The 17,254-nt window shown below is 37.1% G+C and overlaps 1 protein-coding gene across 1 annotated transcript in view; it reads right to left on the bottom strand.

Annotated features, from left to right (window-relative positions):
- The window catches only part of ELP2 (elongator acetyltransferase complex subunit 2), a 39,268-nt gene that overhangs the window by 6,418 nt on the left and 15,596 nt on the right, over positions 1 to 17,254 (bottom strand). The window contains 9 exon segments of the mRNA XM_030011772.2: positions 2,569 to 2,626; positions 2,751 to 2,846; positions 5,107 to 5,176; positions 7,113 to 7,301; positions 10,538 to 10,687; positions 11,173 to 11,304; positions 13,304 to 13,404; positions 15,232 to 15,327; positions 16,296 to 16,430. Coding sequence (XP_029867632.1) covers positions 2,569 to 2,626; positions 2,751 to 2,846; positions 5,107 to 5,176; positions 7,113 to 7,301; positions 10,538 to 10,687; positions 11,173 to 11,304; positions 13,304 to 13,404; positions 15,232 to 15,327; positions 16,296 to 16,430 — 1,027 coding nt within the window.

The raw sequence follows: 17,254 nt of genomic DNA, 5'->3' as shown, positions 1-17,254 counted from the left end.
TTTCTCTTTAAATTAAAATAAAACCTAAAATACTGGCTTTTGCAAAGCCACATGAGCAGGACTATCATAGGTCAGACCGACAGCCTGTATAGCCCAGTGCAGTCTCCAGTAAAGAGAATAAAGTTAGTGACAATAGGAGATGCTGTTTACAAGAGTGTATGAGCCTTGCAAGTAGAGAGGCTCCAGCACAACCCCTTCCCCTGCCCCTATACATGCAATCCAACCCCCTCATTATGTAGTACACCACCAAAAAAAGGTTCACAATGGAGAGAAGCAACTGCATGAATGAATAATGAAATTACATTTTCAACCACAAGTGATTTTGCCTTAGCAATGTACAATTCATAGCAGTTTTTTATGCACAGGTAAACTGGCTGGACTTTCGAAGTGTCCAGACAAATGATTACAGTAATTTTCTAGTGTCAAAAAGGATCTCTCAAGACTTCCAAGTGTATTACATGAAATGTACATACATATAAACTTATATATTTATGTCAACACTTAAGCTTTAATCTCAGCCTGCTGCATATAAACTCTCTATGGTAATTTTCCAAGAAGATAAAGATTAGCATACTCTCACAGGATTTAGCATATTTTTATTTTAAAGTTGTTAGATTATGTAAAAAATTCAGCAAGTTCTTCATACTAAAACCTACTCAAGCAAACACTTTTCAAAACCCAACACTAATCCTTCAAAATTCGGTGTTGAGTTAGAGCTGGGAATACACAAATGTCAGTGACAAACAAGCTATTTTTAGCTAGTCAGTCCCTCACACTGTTTTTCTGCTGCTATGGCAACTTGAAATCTACATTATGTGATTTCATGTTACTTCTTTCAAGCTTATCCTCAGAAAAAAACCTGAAAGTCTATGAATGCTTTACATCTTGTTGCCCTTGCATAAAAGAAGCCCTATCATTAGCAGTGTCTCTAAAAACAGGAAAAATTGCTCAGATAAGTCACCTGAAGACCATCATAAAATGCAGTTATTTTAATGAATGTAGGATATAAAAGCAGATAGGCAGTATTCCTGTAGCAGAATATCAAAGATTAATGTCTCACTAGACTTTGAGAAATGTCAAAGGCAAATGAAGAAAAATTTTGGCCTTGGCTCCTTTTCACTACTTTAAAGAGCCCTCATCAAACTACTTATATGAGTGGGTGCATTAGTGGCTACAGCAAGCACAAGAGATGCATTTAATCTAACAGTTGGAAATTACAAAACGTGTAGATATGGTCTAATACCCACCAGCTTCCCTCTCAGAAGCACTTTTGAGTACAAACACAGTGAAAGAGCTTAAAAGTATACAAAGAAGATTAACTGCCCAGTTGAAGGTAAAGATGAGCTCCCACAAAACCTCCCACTTGGTCAAATAAAAGCAACCTGCAAACTGTTTTCCCAAATTTTTTTTTTTTTCCTGTCACCCCACCTGAAGTCACAAAACTGGTAATGTCTAAAGGTAGCTGTAATCATCAGCAAAGGCTCAACATTCCTCTTGTTCTTGCCTGAAATCTTCCAGGAGATTCAGATAAATAAACCTGTAGGAGTTTGAGACAATTCATTTCCTTGTGCTGTACTTTGAAGACTGATACTAAAACTTTGAAGATTGTGGAAGCATAGCCTAATGTTACAGGGATCCTTAGGGAACGAATAAGGTGACAACCTTTCTTTGCAAATTGTTGTGAATCTCAGAAACAAAGGAACAAAACACAGCTGAAGAATTCTAAAACCCTGCAACCTCAAAACAATTATCGTCATGACCACATAACCCTATTATCTTTGCAATCCACAGTCTCCTTGTCAGCATTCAATACCCAAACTGGGTTTGTAACCATCTTACTCAACATCATCACTTCGCTCTGCCGCTAGACACAGGCTATTTTGGCTGCTGTTTCCATCTATTGCATCTTACAACTCTGTTAGGCTTTAGGGGGAAGCTTCTGATTTGATGTCTCAGCCTTTACTTCCATACCAGAAAGACAAACTTGATCTGCAGGTCTGCACCATAAAGTGGACAGAAGGAGTTACACAGAGAGACCTTCAGTACAGACAAGGTTTTAAGCAGATGCGCTGAGTGGACAGACACAAAGGCTGCAGCATGGAAAAAGGACCATCACATTCCAGAGCACAGGTAAGACCATGAAAACGTGCCACAGTTCCTTACAGCAGACCAGAAACAGTACTGTTCTCTTGGAACAAGGAGGAAAAAAACAGGGATCAGTGCCCTAAACAGACCTTCAAAAGACAAACATCCAAAGGGACAATGAAAGTCTGGTCATTACAAATTCGTAAGAATAGCTTTGTGCTAAAAAACATACATATTTCACTGGGACAGAAACAACTAGTGAAATAAAATTTTGTGACACATTGGTCCTAACTGCCATTTTCTGCATTGTTTCCTAATTTTTATATACATATAATTTATTTATTTTACAAGCAATACAGTACACACGAAGCCAAATCAGGTAGTAAAACAGGAAGAGTTACAAGACCAGAGTACATTAATATGTAGCAATAGCTTTCTGGAAATTTTGCAAATTAAACAAAAAAAAAGAAAAATAAAACTTACAACTTCTGAATTTCAGGCCACAAGGTATTCTGCAGCAAGTGATCCTCTGGGGGAGGTTCTAAAAGACATTTGTACAACATACTCAAATATGCTACTAAATAATCTAAAATCAGCTAAATAAGATTTAATAAGATCCAATGACCCTAATTCTCTATTTCATAAAATAGAAATCAACCTCATACCTGTAAGGATCAAGGGTTGAAAATAAATCTCAGGATACTGATTCGAAATGGTATTAAATGTTTCTTCATCCTCAGCTGGTTGAACAGCCATATCTCCTATTCAAAGTAAGGTCTTTGTTAGCTAGAGAGAACATCCTTGACAAGAGGGAAAATATGAGCTCTTATTATACAAGTAAAAAACATCTATTGTTTTTACAATACAAGTAACTGAAATTAGGTTTCTCTACTTCCAGAGTTACAATAATATGAATATTAGAATCTAGTTATTTTAATGCACTTGTGAATGAAGAGGAGAAGAGAGAAGGGGGGCGGAATTTAACCTCTGGACTAATTCCATTCTGAGACTGACCTCTCTCCATCAGCAGTCTCTTTTAGAGAACCTTAAAGAGACTTTGATTTACCAGAAAGCAGCAGTCACCAGGAGTTGAACCTGTGCTTCCCCAACATTAAACCTTTCCTTCTGTATTTGAAAATGTTTAAGGCACAAATCTGAGATACAAGTGATGAATTCCTAAATTTAATGTAGACCCCTAAATGAAAAGCCATACTTGCAGAAGTATATTCACAATTTGCAAACTTCAGCAAAACTGCCAAGGGATCAGTCCTTAGCTTTAGGCAAAAGTACCAGAAGTAACTGAAACTACTCCAGCTAATTTTAAGTTAAAATTCAACTCTGTCCTTCATTTTGATGGTGTTATTTAAGAAAAAGGTACAGAGTTGGGGAATAGTTGCTCTCAGACAGAACCTTAACTTTTTGCCAAATGCACATTTCAAATACGGCAGTTTAAAAAAGCAGGTACAGAAGAAGAAAAACAGAAAGACCTTCTCGTTCATCCTACCTTCTCTCCCCTTGAAAATGAAATTAGCATTTTCCTCTGCAGATTCCTCTGCAGAGTAAGCAAGAAGAGAGGTCTGTGGGGCTTTAACCTAAGCCATCAGTGCTGACCGCATTGGGTGGGCAATGGTGGACAATGCAGGAAAATTTGACAGCTTTTCTACTCATAGTGCTGCTTCTGGGTGTGCCACGTGAAATCAATGGAAATTAGTTTTTCTCTGTGTGACTGTACTTTAGGAGAAGGAAGTTTTGTTCCCCTTCTCTGTGGAAGGACTCATGAGAAATCAGAAAAAAGAGTTTTTGCCAGAACACATTTTACAAGTTACTTCAAGTATGACAAAGCTATTTTTCTCTCACAGGAGATTTAGGAAAATTTAGCTGTATTGCCACTCAAGACCCTGGAGACAAAGCTTATTAAAATGCTTCCTTTTTTAATTCACACCTTCTGATAAAGCTTTAAGCAGAGAAAAAACAGGTCTGACCTCATTTGTAGATTCCAGTATAAGTGCATTTTTACCAGAGACTTTGTTAAACACCAGATTACCAGTCCCATCCCCAGTCTCAAGACACTACTCAGTTATTTTTATCATTCTAGACAGATGTTTGTCCCTCCTTCCTTGTTCCCCGACAATGCAATCCCCACCACCTCTCCAAGAAATTCATCTGGTGCTACACCAGCCGTTACCGACAGAACCTTAGTTACTGCTGGCTAATTCTTCCTTCCCAAATGCTTTCACAAAGCATGATTTTATGGCTATTTTCACTGGAACAGCAAATGTGACTGATCCCCCTCAAAGCAGCATTACTTCTGTAAGCTTCTACAAAGGTGCTAACATTTGAGGAGAGTGTGAAAAGTAATCCAGAATGTAGTTTTGGAGGTCAAGGTATTTTACAGAGCAACCACAAGTAGCAACAGGTAGTCCTGCTTTAACAACTCTGAACCTGGCTTTCACAGCACTCTATTGAATACTAATTTTTTTGTCTAAATGTCATCAATCTTCTCAGGGCAGGCGGGGTGGTATTGAGCATGGAGAAAACACAGGAACAACGGCAGGTGGGAAAATTCTAATAATATCCTGCCCTGGCTACTCCCAGACCCATCACAGGAGAGCAATGAGCCCCAGCATCCATGTGAAACTCATCAAGATCAGTCAACAGGAGAGGCTCTCAGGAGCACTGTGCAGACTGAGTGGGGTTACTTCCTACAGGGGTGCAGGACACAATATGGAAAGCAGGGAAAGAGCATTTGGGGTTTGCACAAGACATTAGGGGATGTTTAGGGGAGAAACCAAAGGCAGAGAAAGGGAGGAAAGATTCTCACTTGTGCTTTTTTTTATTTTTAAGCACCATATTTAGGTGCTACCAGAGAAATAAACACTTTGCACAATTTTATGTCCAGATTCTAAACTTGCAGTCAAGCTTACAATGACAGACCTAACGAAAAGATGTACGCTAAAACAATCATTTAAAAAAACAGTTTCCACAGGAAACACCATCACCTTTATTTCTCATTAGCTATACCTTCAAAAACAGCTTTATTGGATAATCCCAAAGCTGGCACAGTTGCACCTTCTGGAAGATCAGATGATTGCTGAATTTAAAAAAAAAAAAAAAAAAAAAAAAAAAAAAAAAAAGAAGGTTATACGCAGATTGTCTTGTAGGTTCAGATTTCAAAGGCCACACTAAGAAATCCCTATGCTGTAAAGCATGCATCTTCATCCCTAATCACAGGTTTTCTTCCACAATTTTATTTATTCTAGGATATACATGATAATTAATCAATTAACTGAGAGCACTGCAGTTTTTAACACAATGAGACTGAGAAATAGTCTGTTCTGAGGTGATATAATAAAACAGCATTTTGGAAAAGTGGACAGAGAGTTCAAACACAACTCAGCACAGAGATATGGCTGGAGTATTTGCCTGTTTAGAGCAGCACAGAGGAAAGACAAATCATCAGACAGAAAATAATTCCATAAAGGTATGGGGGAAAACGCGAAAATTTAGAACGGGTAAGTGAACTTGCGGGCCTTTGTGCAAAGATGGAAAAAGATTAGATTTAATAGCTGTAAACCCCCTTCCTTACAGTGTCTTTGAAAAGTTCAAAGAAAGAACATTTTACAGAATTGGATTAATAATTTAGGTGGCAGCTTGAAATACTATGTTATTTATTTAAATGTTCATAATTTGATGAGAAAATGTATGAGACACACAGACCAGTCTAAGGCCTCTAAAACAAAAATGGTTCTTCATTACAACCCGAAGTATAATACAATCCCATGGATTTGAAGTGAACATAATCCTATTCAACCCTTTTTGAATATAAAGCTGGCTTTTTAGGTTTTAAGTACTTTTTTGGGGAGGGCGTTTGAGCTAAATTAAGAAAAAGCTTACCCACTTTAATGAAAAAAAGCATTCACAGAAAACAATTTCAATAAAGCTATATAACAGTAGCTGAATCATTAGAGCTCATAAAGCCTTCCTCTTTAAACAAAGCCCATGTGGTATCATGAATCAAAAAATAGCACTCAGAGGAAGAGCTGATAAGGAAAGTCTACATAAAAGTAAAACAATGACATCTGCCAGCATTAGAAAAGCACAATGTTATTTGTACAATGTCATTAATGCAAATGCTTACAAAGTCTTACGGAATTAAAGCGCTAAACAGCTACTTATGTAACTTCCTGCAATCAAAAATGAATAGATTTCTTTCCCAGATACTTCAATTGTTAAATGAAATGGAAAGGATAATCCATCTCTGAGAAGCTGCACAGAAAACACCACTTTTGAGCCAGAAATGCAAAGAGTATTCAAAGCACTGCACAGCAGCAACTATCCTGAATGAGGTCTGCTCTACAGAATGCAGAGAAAAACAGAATTAGATCTTAAAGCAAATGGGGAGCAAACAAAGGATGGCAACTCTTCAGTCTTATCTTTCCACAGAGTAGGAAAGTATACTTATCGACAACTAAGAACTGGAATGTAAAGGCCTCAAGAAAATTTCCAATACCAAGAGGAAATAAAGCATGAGCAAGTACATATTTATAAATATTTATATGTAACAACTAACAATAGTGCTGAAAGCTTTACGCTATTTCCAAGCATACAATTAAAAAAACAACAACACATAACCACACAACAATAATTACATCTAGACAAGACTACTACACCCTTAAATTAAGGAGAAGCACATTCCCAGGCTTTATTGTTTGCTTTCAAATCACCAAGTGCGTACACTAGTCTACTTGGTCTGAGATTTAAAATTTACCCATACTCTTTGCAATCTTCAGACACTAGGTCTTGTTTAGTTTCAAATACAACCTGTTTTATAAGACACCACCATAAAAAATACATATGAAACAACACATGCAGAAGCAAATAGAAGGGAAAGGAAAAACAAGGTTAGGTTTTCAGAACAATTAGAAGAATTTTTATGGAGTTTAGTGCAATTTGACATTTTCTAAAGCATTAATTTTATTTACATGAAAGAGGGCTGTCTTCATTGAGTGTTGCTTTAGCACACTTACGTGGGAGCACAGCTTCTCCATTGGAATACCAGTGATGTTACTGAAATTCTCTATAAAATTCTTGGGAGCACGAAAAACTCGAAGCACTTTTTCATCTGCTCCTGACACAAACTGAAACCGGCCGATCATTGCCAGACAACGCATGTCGTATCCATGTACTTGAGGCCTTGCGATTTCATGCCAGGTTACCTAAATGAACAGACACGCAGTTAAAACACAATTCTTAACTAGAGAAGCAGCAAGATTCTGAGTTCCAAAAAAGTACTAATACTTTACTTGCTGACTTTATTAACATAAAGGAAAGTTAACAGCAACCTTCTACTGACATTCATAAAACTGATGTATGCTCACATGCATCAATTAGATCCTATTTTTCCACCAAACAATTCCTGTAATTAGTAAACTGTGCCCTTCACAGATATGTTTAAGGCATTTGCTTACGTTTGTTACTAAGGGCACACTGCACTTACTGTGACTTCTTTATGCTAGACAGTTAGGAATAGGACATAATTTGCTTAAGGAGGATTGTATGCTACTTACTGTTTTCAAAACTGTATCTCTGAAAGACGTGAGAAAGGTAGTGATAAATACCTTGCTTCCTTCATGTCTTTCACAAAGCACAACAGCACTGTGGTCAGCGGGCTATAGGTTCTTACTTCCCCCCTTTCTTTAAATGTTTGGTTTTAGTGAGACCAGCTTTGCAAAAAACTGACAAAACCAAAATAGTGTCTTATAGGAAAAACAACTAGAAAATCCTGATTATTTTAGATGTGTTTTCATTTGAAGCGTTAATTTTTTTCTAGTTTCCTGAAATACTCACATCCACACTTCAAGTATTAATCCAAGAAAACCAGAATTAACAGCTAACCAGAAATTAGATAGACAAGTTAGTTTTATAGTCACACTAAGCAAATAATATTAGCAAAAAAAAGGTATTAAATTATTTAAATTGCTTTTCTAAAAATCTAATTTATTCTACACATGAAAAAATTGATTCTTAAAAAAACTCCTTTGTTTTCTAGCAAATACACTTTCATGAAAAGATTTTTAGTATGTGTCATTTGCTACTACTCCTACATGATACTTCAGTTGAAAAAATACAGTGTGCACTTTTGAGTTAACAGCTAGCAGAACTAGAATTAATTTAATCAATTAGAATTAATTTAGACTACTTCAGTATTACAATGCCTGGAAAACTGCAGCCAAGACAGAATTTACATTGTACTAGATATCATACAAACACAAGGAAAGGCATTACATTGACTGTAAACTGCATATATCACACTAAAAACTCAATTGAGTTTCGAATGTCAAAGCTTCCAATAAGACCTGAATGGGATATTTAAGAGATTCTACAAAATCTCATGTTTTCACAAGAGCTTGATTATTTTCCAATGAGAAAAAAGCATTAATTCTTTAAAAAAAAACCCAAATAGTGCAATAAACCCTTCTTAACCTTTACTAGGTGCATCTTTGCATACTTTAGAACACAGCACATAACAGGAATGAAAAAAAACCAAAAAACCCAAACCCCAAAACAGACAAGGAGAGGGCTGCATAAGTCACGCAATAAGCTTCTTCGAGAAAAATCAGGGTGCAAAATTCCATGACAAATTGAAGCTGATTGTTATCCCTCCTTTCTGGTATTTGAATCTAGCATAATATCAGAATTGAGATTTTTAAGAAGGGATAATTATTTGCATTTAACACTTAGTTCTCTTTTTATAGAGAAAAACATGAATATTGAGCTGTAATACTAACTTTTCACAGATATCTGAACCATCCATTGTGTCTTGTTAAGACAAACATCAAAAGTCACCTGCTGTAATTTTTCAGATGTGGAACTCGGTATGGTAAAGAAAGCAAGGCACTTTAAAAGCCTATGTTTTCTAAGTTCATGAGCAGCAGAACTAAACACCTGGTTTTCAGGGTTCAGAAGTCCTGAACACACCACATCAAATGACCCATTTCTGTCTCAACCCCCCACCTCACCCCACTGACAGGATACTATAGCTTTCTCCCACACCCCATGCAGCAACAAGTGTTAATGCTACTTGGATTTACACCTGGTCGAACTAGCTGGGTGGCTGCTCGGTGTCAGAACAGAAAGGGGAAGTATAATAATTCAGTTCATACCAAACTTAGATAGGAACACTGAAATCACTCTGCTAAATCAATTAATTCAAAAGTTTCAGGGACAGCAAGAACAGCTGTACAGGTAAATCATACAAAGCTCAGTTCTTTCAGAGAATAGGATAAAAATTTAGCAAGCAGCATATGTAAGAAGAGTGGTACTTCAGGAGGTCACAGAGAACATGATATTGACAACTCTTTTGAATGCTGCCAACTTACATCATGTGCTAATCCTGGACTTTGTTTCCATATGTCAAATCCAACATGCTATCTTTTCCACAGAGGTGTTGTACCCTCCAAACTGGAGATTAGGGGAAGAGGCAGGGAAGGAAACTGGAGATGCCCTTCCTACAACACAAGGCAAAGCTTAGCACTTGAGCTGGGACTGCCACCACTTCTGCGTGGCCTGGAAGAAGGAAATCAAGGAACCCATGCCAAATTCACTCTCCCAGAAACATCAGACATCCTGTGCTGGTCTGCACTACAGAAGCTTTGATAAGACAGTTGTAATAGCTGCCCTTTGTCTCCCACAACTAATATTACAGCTTGCACAGGGACTTACATGACTTCAATCAGTATAGTTTGTGCCAGTTTCCTGAATGGAACATTAGTACTGTTCTGCCACAAAAAGCTGTATTTGTAGATGAGGAAAATGCACGAGCAACTAGAAACAGGAACTTTTGCATTCCTAGACAGGGTTTCCCACACCAAAATTTAGACTTATTTTGGAACACACAAAGTTATTCAGGAATAATTCTTCCTGAAAAGTTGCTTGCACAGGTACCAACTGCACTCACGCAGTTCAGATATCATTCTGGTAAAACAGGCACAGTCATAAACAAAGTAGTGTAAAAAATACCGTGAGAACTTTGTTTAGATTAAGCTTGTGTAAAAAAACACAAGCAAAGTTGAGTTTCTTTATGATTACCTGCAGCAGTGCTTAGCCAAGTGTTAAACAAGGACAATAGATGGTTATTAGAATCAGTCATGTATTCCTCCTTCAGAATTAGTGCACAGCCTGGTTTTCAAGACCCTGGGAGAACACTTACTGAAGGTAACCCAGAGGTGAACCTAGGATTAAACAGCTATGTGATTGCTAAAACTGTGCCACTAGTGTTTTTAAAGTGAAAGGAGCACATACTGTATGACAAAACCAAGCATTTACACAAGCAGTTTTGAACAGATCATGGCTTGGGGAAATTTAAGGTATGAGTTATATTCAGGTGATTTGTTCCAAACTCAGGACACACAAGGCCTCTTTACCAAGCTCACAAAATCTTTTGAGATCGTACCTCTCTCTCTTGTTTTCTTTTCCATGGAGCGAAGAGTCTAGTAGTTTGATCCGAACCAACACTGATGATAAACTCTCCTTCTGGGTCCCACTTTACATCTTCTACACTGTTAAAATGTCCTGAAATCACAACTTCTGGAGTCCATTCTTTCTGTCAAAAAAGTCACCAAAGAAGCAAGAAGTTTTCAATTGACCGATTGGCATATTCTAACAAAAATAAAAGTATCAAAGTCCTTTTTAAGAAAGAAAAAATTTGCCATTTGAAAAGAGCAAATTATTAGAACTCAGAGTGGCCAAAGAGACACAAATACTGATTTACTGCTCCAATCTAAAAGAAACTTCTGTTATTGGTTCAGCTGCCACTTCTGAACAAAGCACAGCCACAAAGGAGTTCAGTCTATCCCACTGACTTTATGGTTCCCACAGGGAAGCAACAGGTTTTACAGCCTGGGAGATTGCAACCTCCCTTCTGTGCAGGAGTGAGACTCCTATAGAATATTATATTCAGAGAAGGAATATTTCAATCATTAATTTTACATTGTACTGTTACACTTGTCTATTAACAATAGAAACTACCTCAAGTGACATGTAATTCTTTTAAGTTATAATAGTAATAGTAATAATAATAAAACATACCTTATTAACTGTAGCCTGTTTCCAAAGGTGTAGTGCTCCATGAAAAGCATGAGCGACTATCATTGAACCATCTGGACTAAACTGACAGTCAAAAAATCCAAGGGTATTGCCACCCACTTCACCTACCCGCACCTGAATTAACGATCAGAAGTGAAATACCCATGAAAATGGCCTTCTATTCATATAAACTCATCCTAATCTCATAAGATGAAAATTTAGCTATAGGCAACAGTTCACATTACACACAAAAATATATTTAAATAATACTTTAATTGCAAAGTTAAGCAGTAAAATATCATGGGAATTAAAGCAGCATGCCACTTTAATGGAGCCTCCCTTCATAAACATCTTGGGATAGGATCTTGCTCAATTACCCAGAGGAAAGAAAACACTACACTAGATGAGATGAGAATCTAATCTTTCTATGTTTCAGTCCAGTCTGTTGGCTGCAATGGCTTCTTGTCATCTGTTGCTTTCCTATTGATCTGTTGCACAAAATGGAAAAAAGGTCCAGAGGAACAGTGGCTCCCAATTACCCCCCCCCCCCCCCCTTAATTTCCAAGATTCACTACCATATTTCCACTACCCTCTTTCTCCATGAATCCCTGCAACTTGCTCCACATTCCTTCTGTGGCATCTTTTGGCCTCTGTTTTGTGCCTCTCTTGTGACTGTGCATGTATATATGCATGCCACACACGCCTTACAGTTGCTCTAGTGCTCTTCCAAGTTTTTAATTACATTAAAAGATTATTAAAGTTACATTTTCAAGTGTTATTCAAGAGATAAGAACACAATTCCTTTCAAGCTGAACTCTTAACAAGTCCCCCATTATTATACAGCTGCTTTTAAGATCACAATGAAATGAATCTATACCTCATTCTAAATGGCAGTGTGGACTAGTATGTCCATTTTATTAGCACTCATTCCAAAAAATACCATTCATATGGAAGTGACTTTGATATGCCATGCTAGAGGCAGAATTCTAGTCTCACCTCTGAGCAGAGGAATGATTTTGTGAAGACTTCTTGTTCATCGTACCAAAATGGAAGAGAGAGAAAATGGGATGTTCCCCTTGCACCCTTCCTCCTTGCAGGCTTCCAGCTCAGGTTTCCCTCCCTCAATGCAAAAAGGACTGCTGCAGTTAAAATGTCTGATCCAAAGTTTCACATCTGAGGTCTAACCAATGCAAATGGAATGTACAAAGAAAGACTAACAACTTGCAACAAGCTTTACTGAACAACCCATTTTTAGAAGCTTGTAAGTTTAGCCAAACTAAGTGTTACAACTAGGGACAACAAATGGCATCTCTATGTGATCACCCTATTATGAACTAATTTCTACTTCAAGCAGAAAGGCACAAGAACTTTTTAATGGAACAGGGGAAAAATTAAATCTACCTACTGTAATTCTCTTTTTTTCTCCCAAGAGAAGACTAGAACTTTCTTTGTGACAGGAAAGACCACAAATAATGGTTGGCATAACCCAACACATAACCAAACAATTTCAGCTGAACTACTGCAATTTGGAAAAGCAGGTCAACTGAAAACAAAGACATCTACCAAAGCACGAGATAAATCTGGTTGTACTACTTGTTTATTTAGGATGATCCCCATTAGAACAGCATTCAAAATACTATAGTGAAACATGAGTATCCAGCTCAAATGGAAGAAAAACCTAATGACACAGCCCATCAAAAAGTTACTGTGAGTAAAACCAGGCTTGTGAATCGCATGTCAGCGGCTCTGTAGTAACTACTTGGGTGCGCATTCCCACAAGGACTGACTACGAATAATTCAGGATGGTTTCTTCCTCTTCTTACCAGGAGTACAGTGTGTGTTACTATGCAGCACCTGGCTTGCCATACTATGAATGCCAGGTGAGCACAAACTTAGAAACTCCACAATATAGTAATAAGAAAGCAAACAAGCAATAAAAATCATACTGCATCCCATCATTTTTGAAAAATATAGTTTTACTTGCAACACAGCATCAGAATGAGTATTATTGCAAGAAAATACTTTTGCCTTTCTCTCCCAGCATTTTATATAGTTTTTGTTCCCTCCAGTACATACATGATGCTGGAAACACAACTTGAATACAGTACGTATTGTGAGAAAGACTGACACTTGCCTGTTCTAGCCAGACTCCAGATTCCTTATCAGGTTCCCAGATGATCACAGTTTTGTCCATTGATGCAGACAGTATCCTCATTGGTTGTTGCATGCTGCCATCTACAGTACAAGAAAAACGATTACCCTACAATCTACAAGACTACTTTCTAAAAGAATTTGGTAATACTTAAATCCAAACACACTAAGAAAATTGTTCAGCATCAGAGATGTGCAATGCAGTACTTAAATGCCAGATTTAACAGGCTCTGTGTTCTTACTAGGTATTCATTAGGAGGTATTGTATTTTTCAGCCATAATCTCTTAAAAGAAATGTAAAACACATAAATGAGAACAACAATATTCTACTGTTTATTCACTCCAAAATGACATTGAAACAAATGTAATTTGGAGGAAAAGATAGAGCTTCACAGAGAGACTGCATAGCAGTTCTCAGTTCTATTCCTCAAATTAGTTTTTACAGAGGGATTTCCAGTTTAAAACAAAATAATCTCTATGCCAGTATTCACTTTATTTTTTCCAAATTAAGTGCTGGATTCACTACAGACTTCACAAAATGCAGTGAAACACTCCAGCCAACTGCCCAACACAGCCAGAATGGGGAAGAGGGAACTGGTTCATCACCCAGTTGGGAAATCCCTAGAACTGCTGGGGAACGTTTCGTGAGAATAGAGACATGGGTAGGCATCTCTTGAGGCAGTATCTTATGTCACACCAAACCTTCTACCTTCTGCATTGAGAATGTCTCTCTCAGATCAGTCTGCCTCTACTGAAGAAGAAAATCTATTTTGGGGAACCCAAGATTGGGCAGGCCACAGAATGCAAGCAGCTGCACGTACGCAGAAGCATGATGTAAGAACACCTGGAAAACTTCATGGTCTAACAGGACAGTTTTTCAGATTGCACTGCAAGACTTACATGACTATATTTTGCCTAAACCTTGCTTTAACAGGCAAAATCTTTTATTGGTGTTTAAAAAAAAAAGTGAAAGAACAGATAACTAAGCCAGTATTTCTAAAGTAAGTCCTATGTCTTTCACTACAGGCATTTGGACATTCTAATTGCACTCTACCATTCAAGTGTTGTATATACACTGGAAAAAAGCTGTGCTTTGTACTGGTGAAGTCACCTGCCATCAGTACTCTAAAACATCTCAGAAAAAAAGGCACCTTTGCCAATACAAATATGTAAGGGCATTCTGACGGTGCAAGCATGCAAAATCAAGAATCTCTTTCCCTTACACGCCAGGCAGACATGCACCAGCAAGTGCCACAAACAAGGCTGTCAGAATTTAAGCATTTAAAAAGAAACATAAAGACTAGGGCAAGATGCAAAATTAAACTGTAAGTAACACATTTTTCAATGAGAGTCTGCATTAATGCCTTAAAGCTACATGCTAGAGAAAACTGATACTCAAGGAATCCCTGGCATGTTATATTAACAAACAGATGACTGAAGATTAATCTTCTGAATGTTGCTATTTGTTCCCTTCTAGTCCAAGAAAAAGAAAGGAGTGCTCTTGAGTTAATGCTGACCTTCCAAAGAACAGACATTTCAAATACACATATCAAGATAAAATATTAGAGCTATTAATGCATACTGATTCATGAAACTTATTTTTATTCCACAAGCAGCAAATCAATTACAATAAAGCCAGTACAGCTCAGTTATTTCATTCGTTAAAGAAAACACGAGTGAGAGAGAGCATCATGCAATACACAACGACAAACAGAGCCTGTGCCGTAAGATGTGCTGTTGTGGCAAATTCAGCCAAAACATCCATTTACTTATAAAACATCATTTGCAGAATTTAAACATTTTCATAGTCCACAGTGACAAGTGAACATGCAAACACAATACAAAGACATGCGACTGTACTCTGTGCATACAACATTTAACATAACTGCTAAGTGTTTGGTATATTTTTACCTTTGGAAAATGAAGGTTGCCAGTGAACTGCATACACCCAGTTTTCATGACCAGCCAATACAGACTCCAAAGTAATTGCATATGTTGTACCAGTATCTACCACAAATCAGAGAAAAGCATATTTCTTTCTAAAAGCCAAGAAAGACCAGGTCATTTCTGATATCTTCAGCAAAAAAAAATCAACTGCTTTCGTCACTTACCAATATCTCAATAGCCTATTGACATCGAACAGCTCCTTGAAAACACACTTTGCTGCAAGCTCTGAGTACCAGACTGACACTAAGAGGTAAGCCTATTGCCTCAGAGTGGTATCACAGAATCCCTGGAGAACTCTCAAGCAATTTTGAAATAAACTCTCTGACAATGGCTCTACTGATACTCTTAACTTAAGCATATTTACATCTCCAAATGACTGTAAATACAAGCATTAAGACACTTCAAACAATGAATCGGGATTTGCACCAAGTAACATGAGCATTTTTTTACACAAAACATCATACAAGCTTCATTATATTAACTAAGTTGCCTAATAATTTACCCCACAATGTCAGCATTGCGAGCCTCTGATGTTACAGCGCTCAAACAGTATGTTAAATAACCAAAAAGTAAGCCCACACATACTTATCTGTTATCTCCAGTATTTTTTCTAAGGTTTAAGTAATAGTAGCACCTCTTAATGCATTGAATTAGAAAGAAAATTAAAGGTATGTTATTAAACTGGAGCAGAACTTTGCAACAGCTTACCTCCCACAGACAAATACATCTCCTGACTAGGTACTGCATTTGGAGTATGTGTAACAATGCATGTTGATATTAAGCTCTCTCACTGCTTTACCATTGTTTGTTTGTAACACATCATTAACTTTACACAGTCATGGCTTTAAAACAATAACACCACTTTTTCTAACACCTGAATAAAAATAATGCAGTCAAAATGGTTTCAGATTCTTTTAATACAAGAAACAAAACAAATTAGATGGTAACCACCTTGTTAGCCACCCTGAAACCACAAACAGATACATAAGTGACAAGTTGTGCAAGAGAATTTTACAGCTGTTACCTACCTTTGACAGTAAAAACATTCTCTTTCAGTCTTATGGAATCATCTTCAGTTTCTGGAAGTTGCTTTGATTTTGTACACACTTTCCAAATTCTTATCAAACAATCCTGAGCACAGCTTGCTAAGAAAAGGTCTTCACCTATTTGGTTTCAAAACCAAAAAAGGTAATTAGAGCCATGTTTTCATTGCAACCACTGCCATGACTAACCTACCATCTTTCCAAACATGTACTACAGCTTTATCCTAATTTTTCCTATTGTACACAGTATCATAAACTGTTGTTTTATTTCAACATCAACTTATTCTCCCATTTCAGACTCTCCACTAGTTTAGAACACAATGACTATAGACATTTTTCTACTTAGAAGACATAGTAAATACTGTACATATTGTACATATACTTCCTTATTAGCTATGGCCTTCACTCTCGAAATTCTGACAGCCTCAATACTCTTCAATAACTGCTTTCTTCAGGATTGTAGTGTCCTCTAATTCCTTATATTTTATTCTTGCCATTGCAAGAACTATTTGATTAGTTAACATCTGAATAGATTCTCCTCTTAATCTCCTATTCTTAAAAAAAAAAAAAAGAAAGAGGGAGCAGGAGAAGAAAAGTACTATTTCCCCCTACTTCCCCCCCTTTGAAAAAGCAGCCAACTCTGCCTCACTCAGATACAAATATTTGCATATTGAAAAGGACAAGTTGCTAAAACCCCTATTTGTTTGCATTTAGCTACCAGTCAGGTAAACATACTTGAAGCAAGCAAGACAAAATGAGGGATGCAAACACAAGATATAAGTGTTCTGTATCAATTCTACTGTAGCCATAATTTTGATAACTAAAATATAACTGTAGTATAGGTTCAACAATTCTTACATTTTAACAGGACACAAAGTTCTATCTTGATTTTTAATATTTGTACCACCACCTCAGAAAAAAATTCACAACCATAAGAGTTCAGG

Source organism: Aquila chrysaetos, chromosome 4 (genome assembly GCF_900496995.4).
Source record: "Aquila chrysaetos chrysaetos chromosome 4, bAquChr1.4, whole genome shotgun sequence".
Taxonomy (NCBI): Eukaryota; Metazoa; Chordata; class Aves; order Accipitriformes; family Accipitridae; genus Aquila; species Aquila chrysaetos.
The sequence above is the reverse complement of the archived record's forward strand: the minus strand, read 5'-3'. Positions and strand labels throughout refer to the sequence as shown.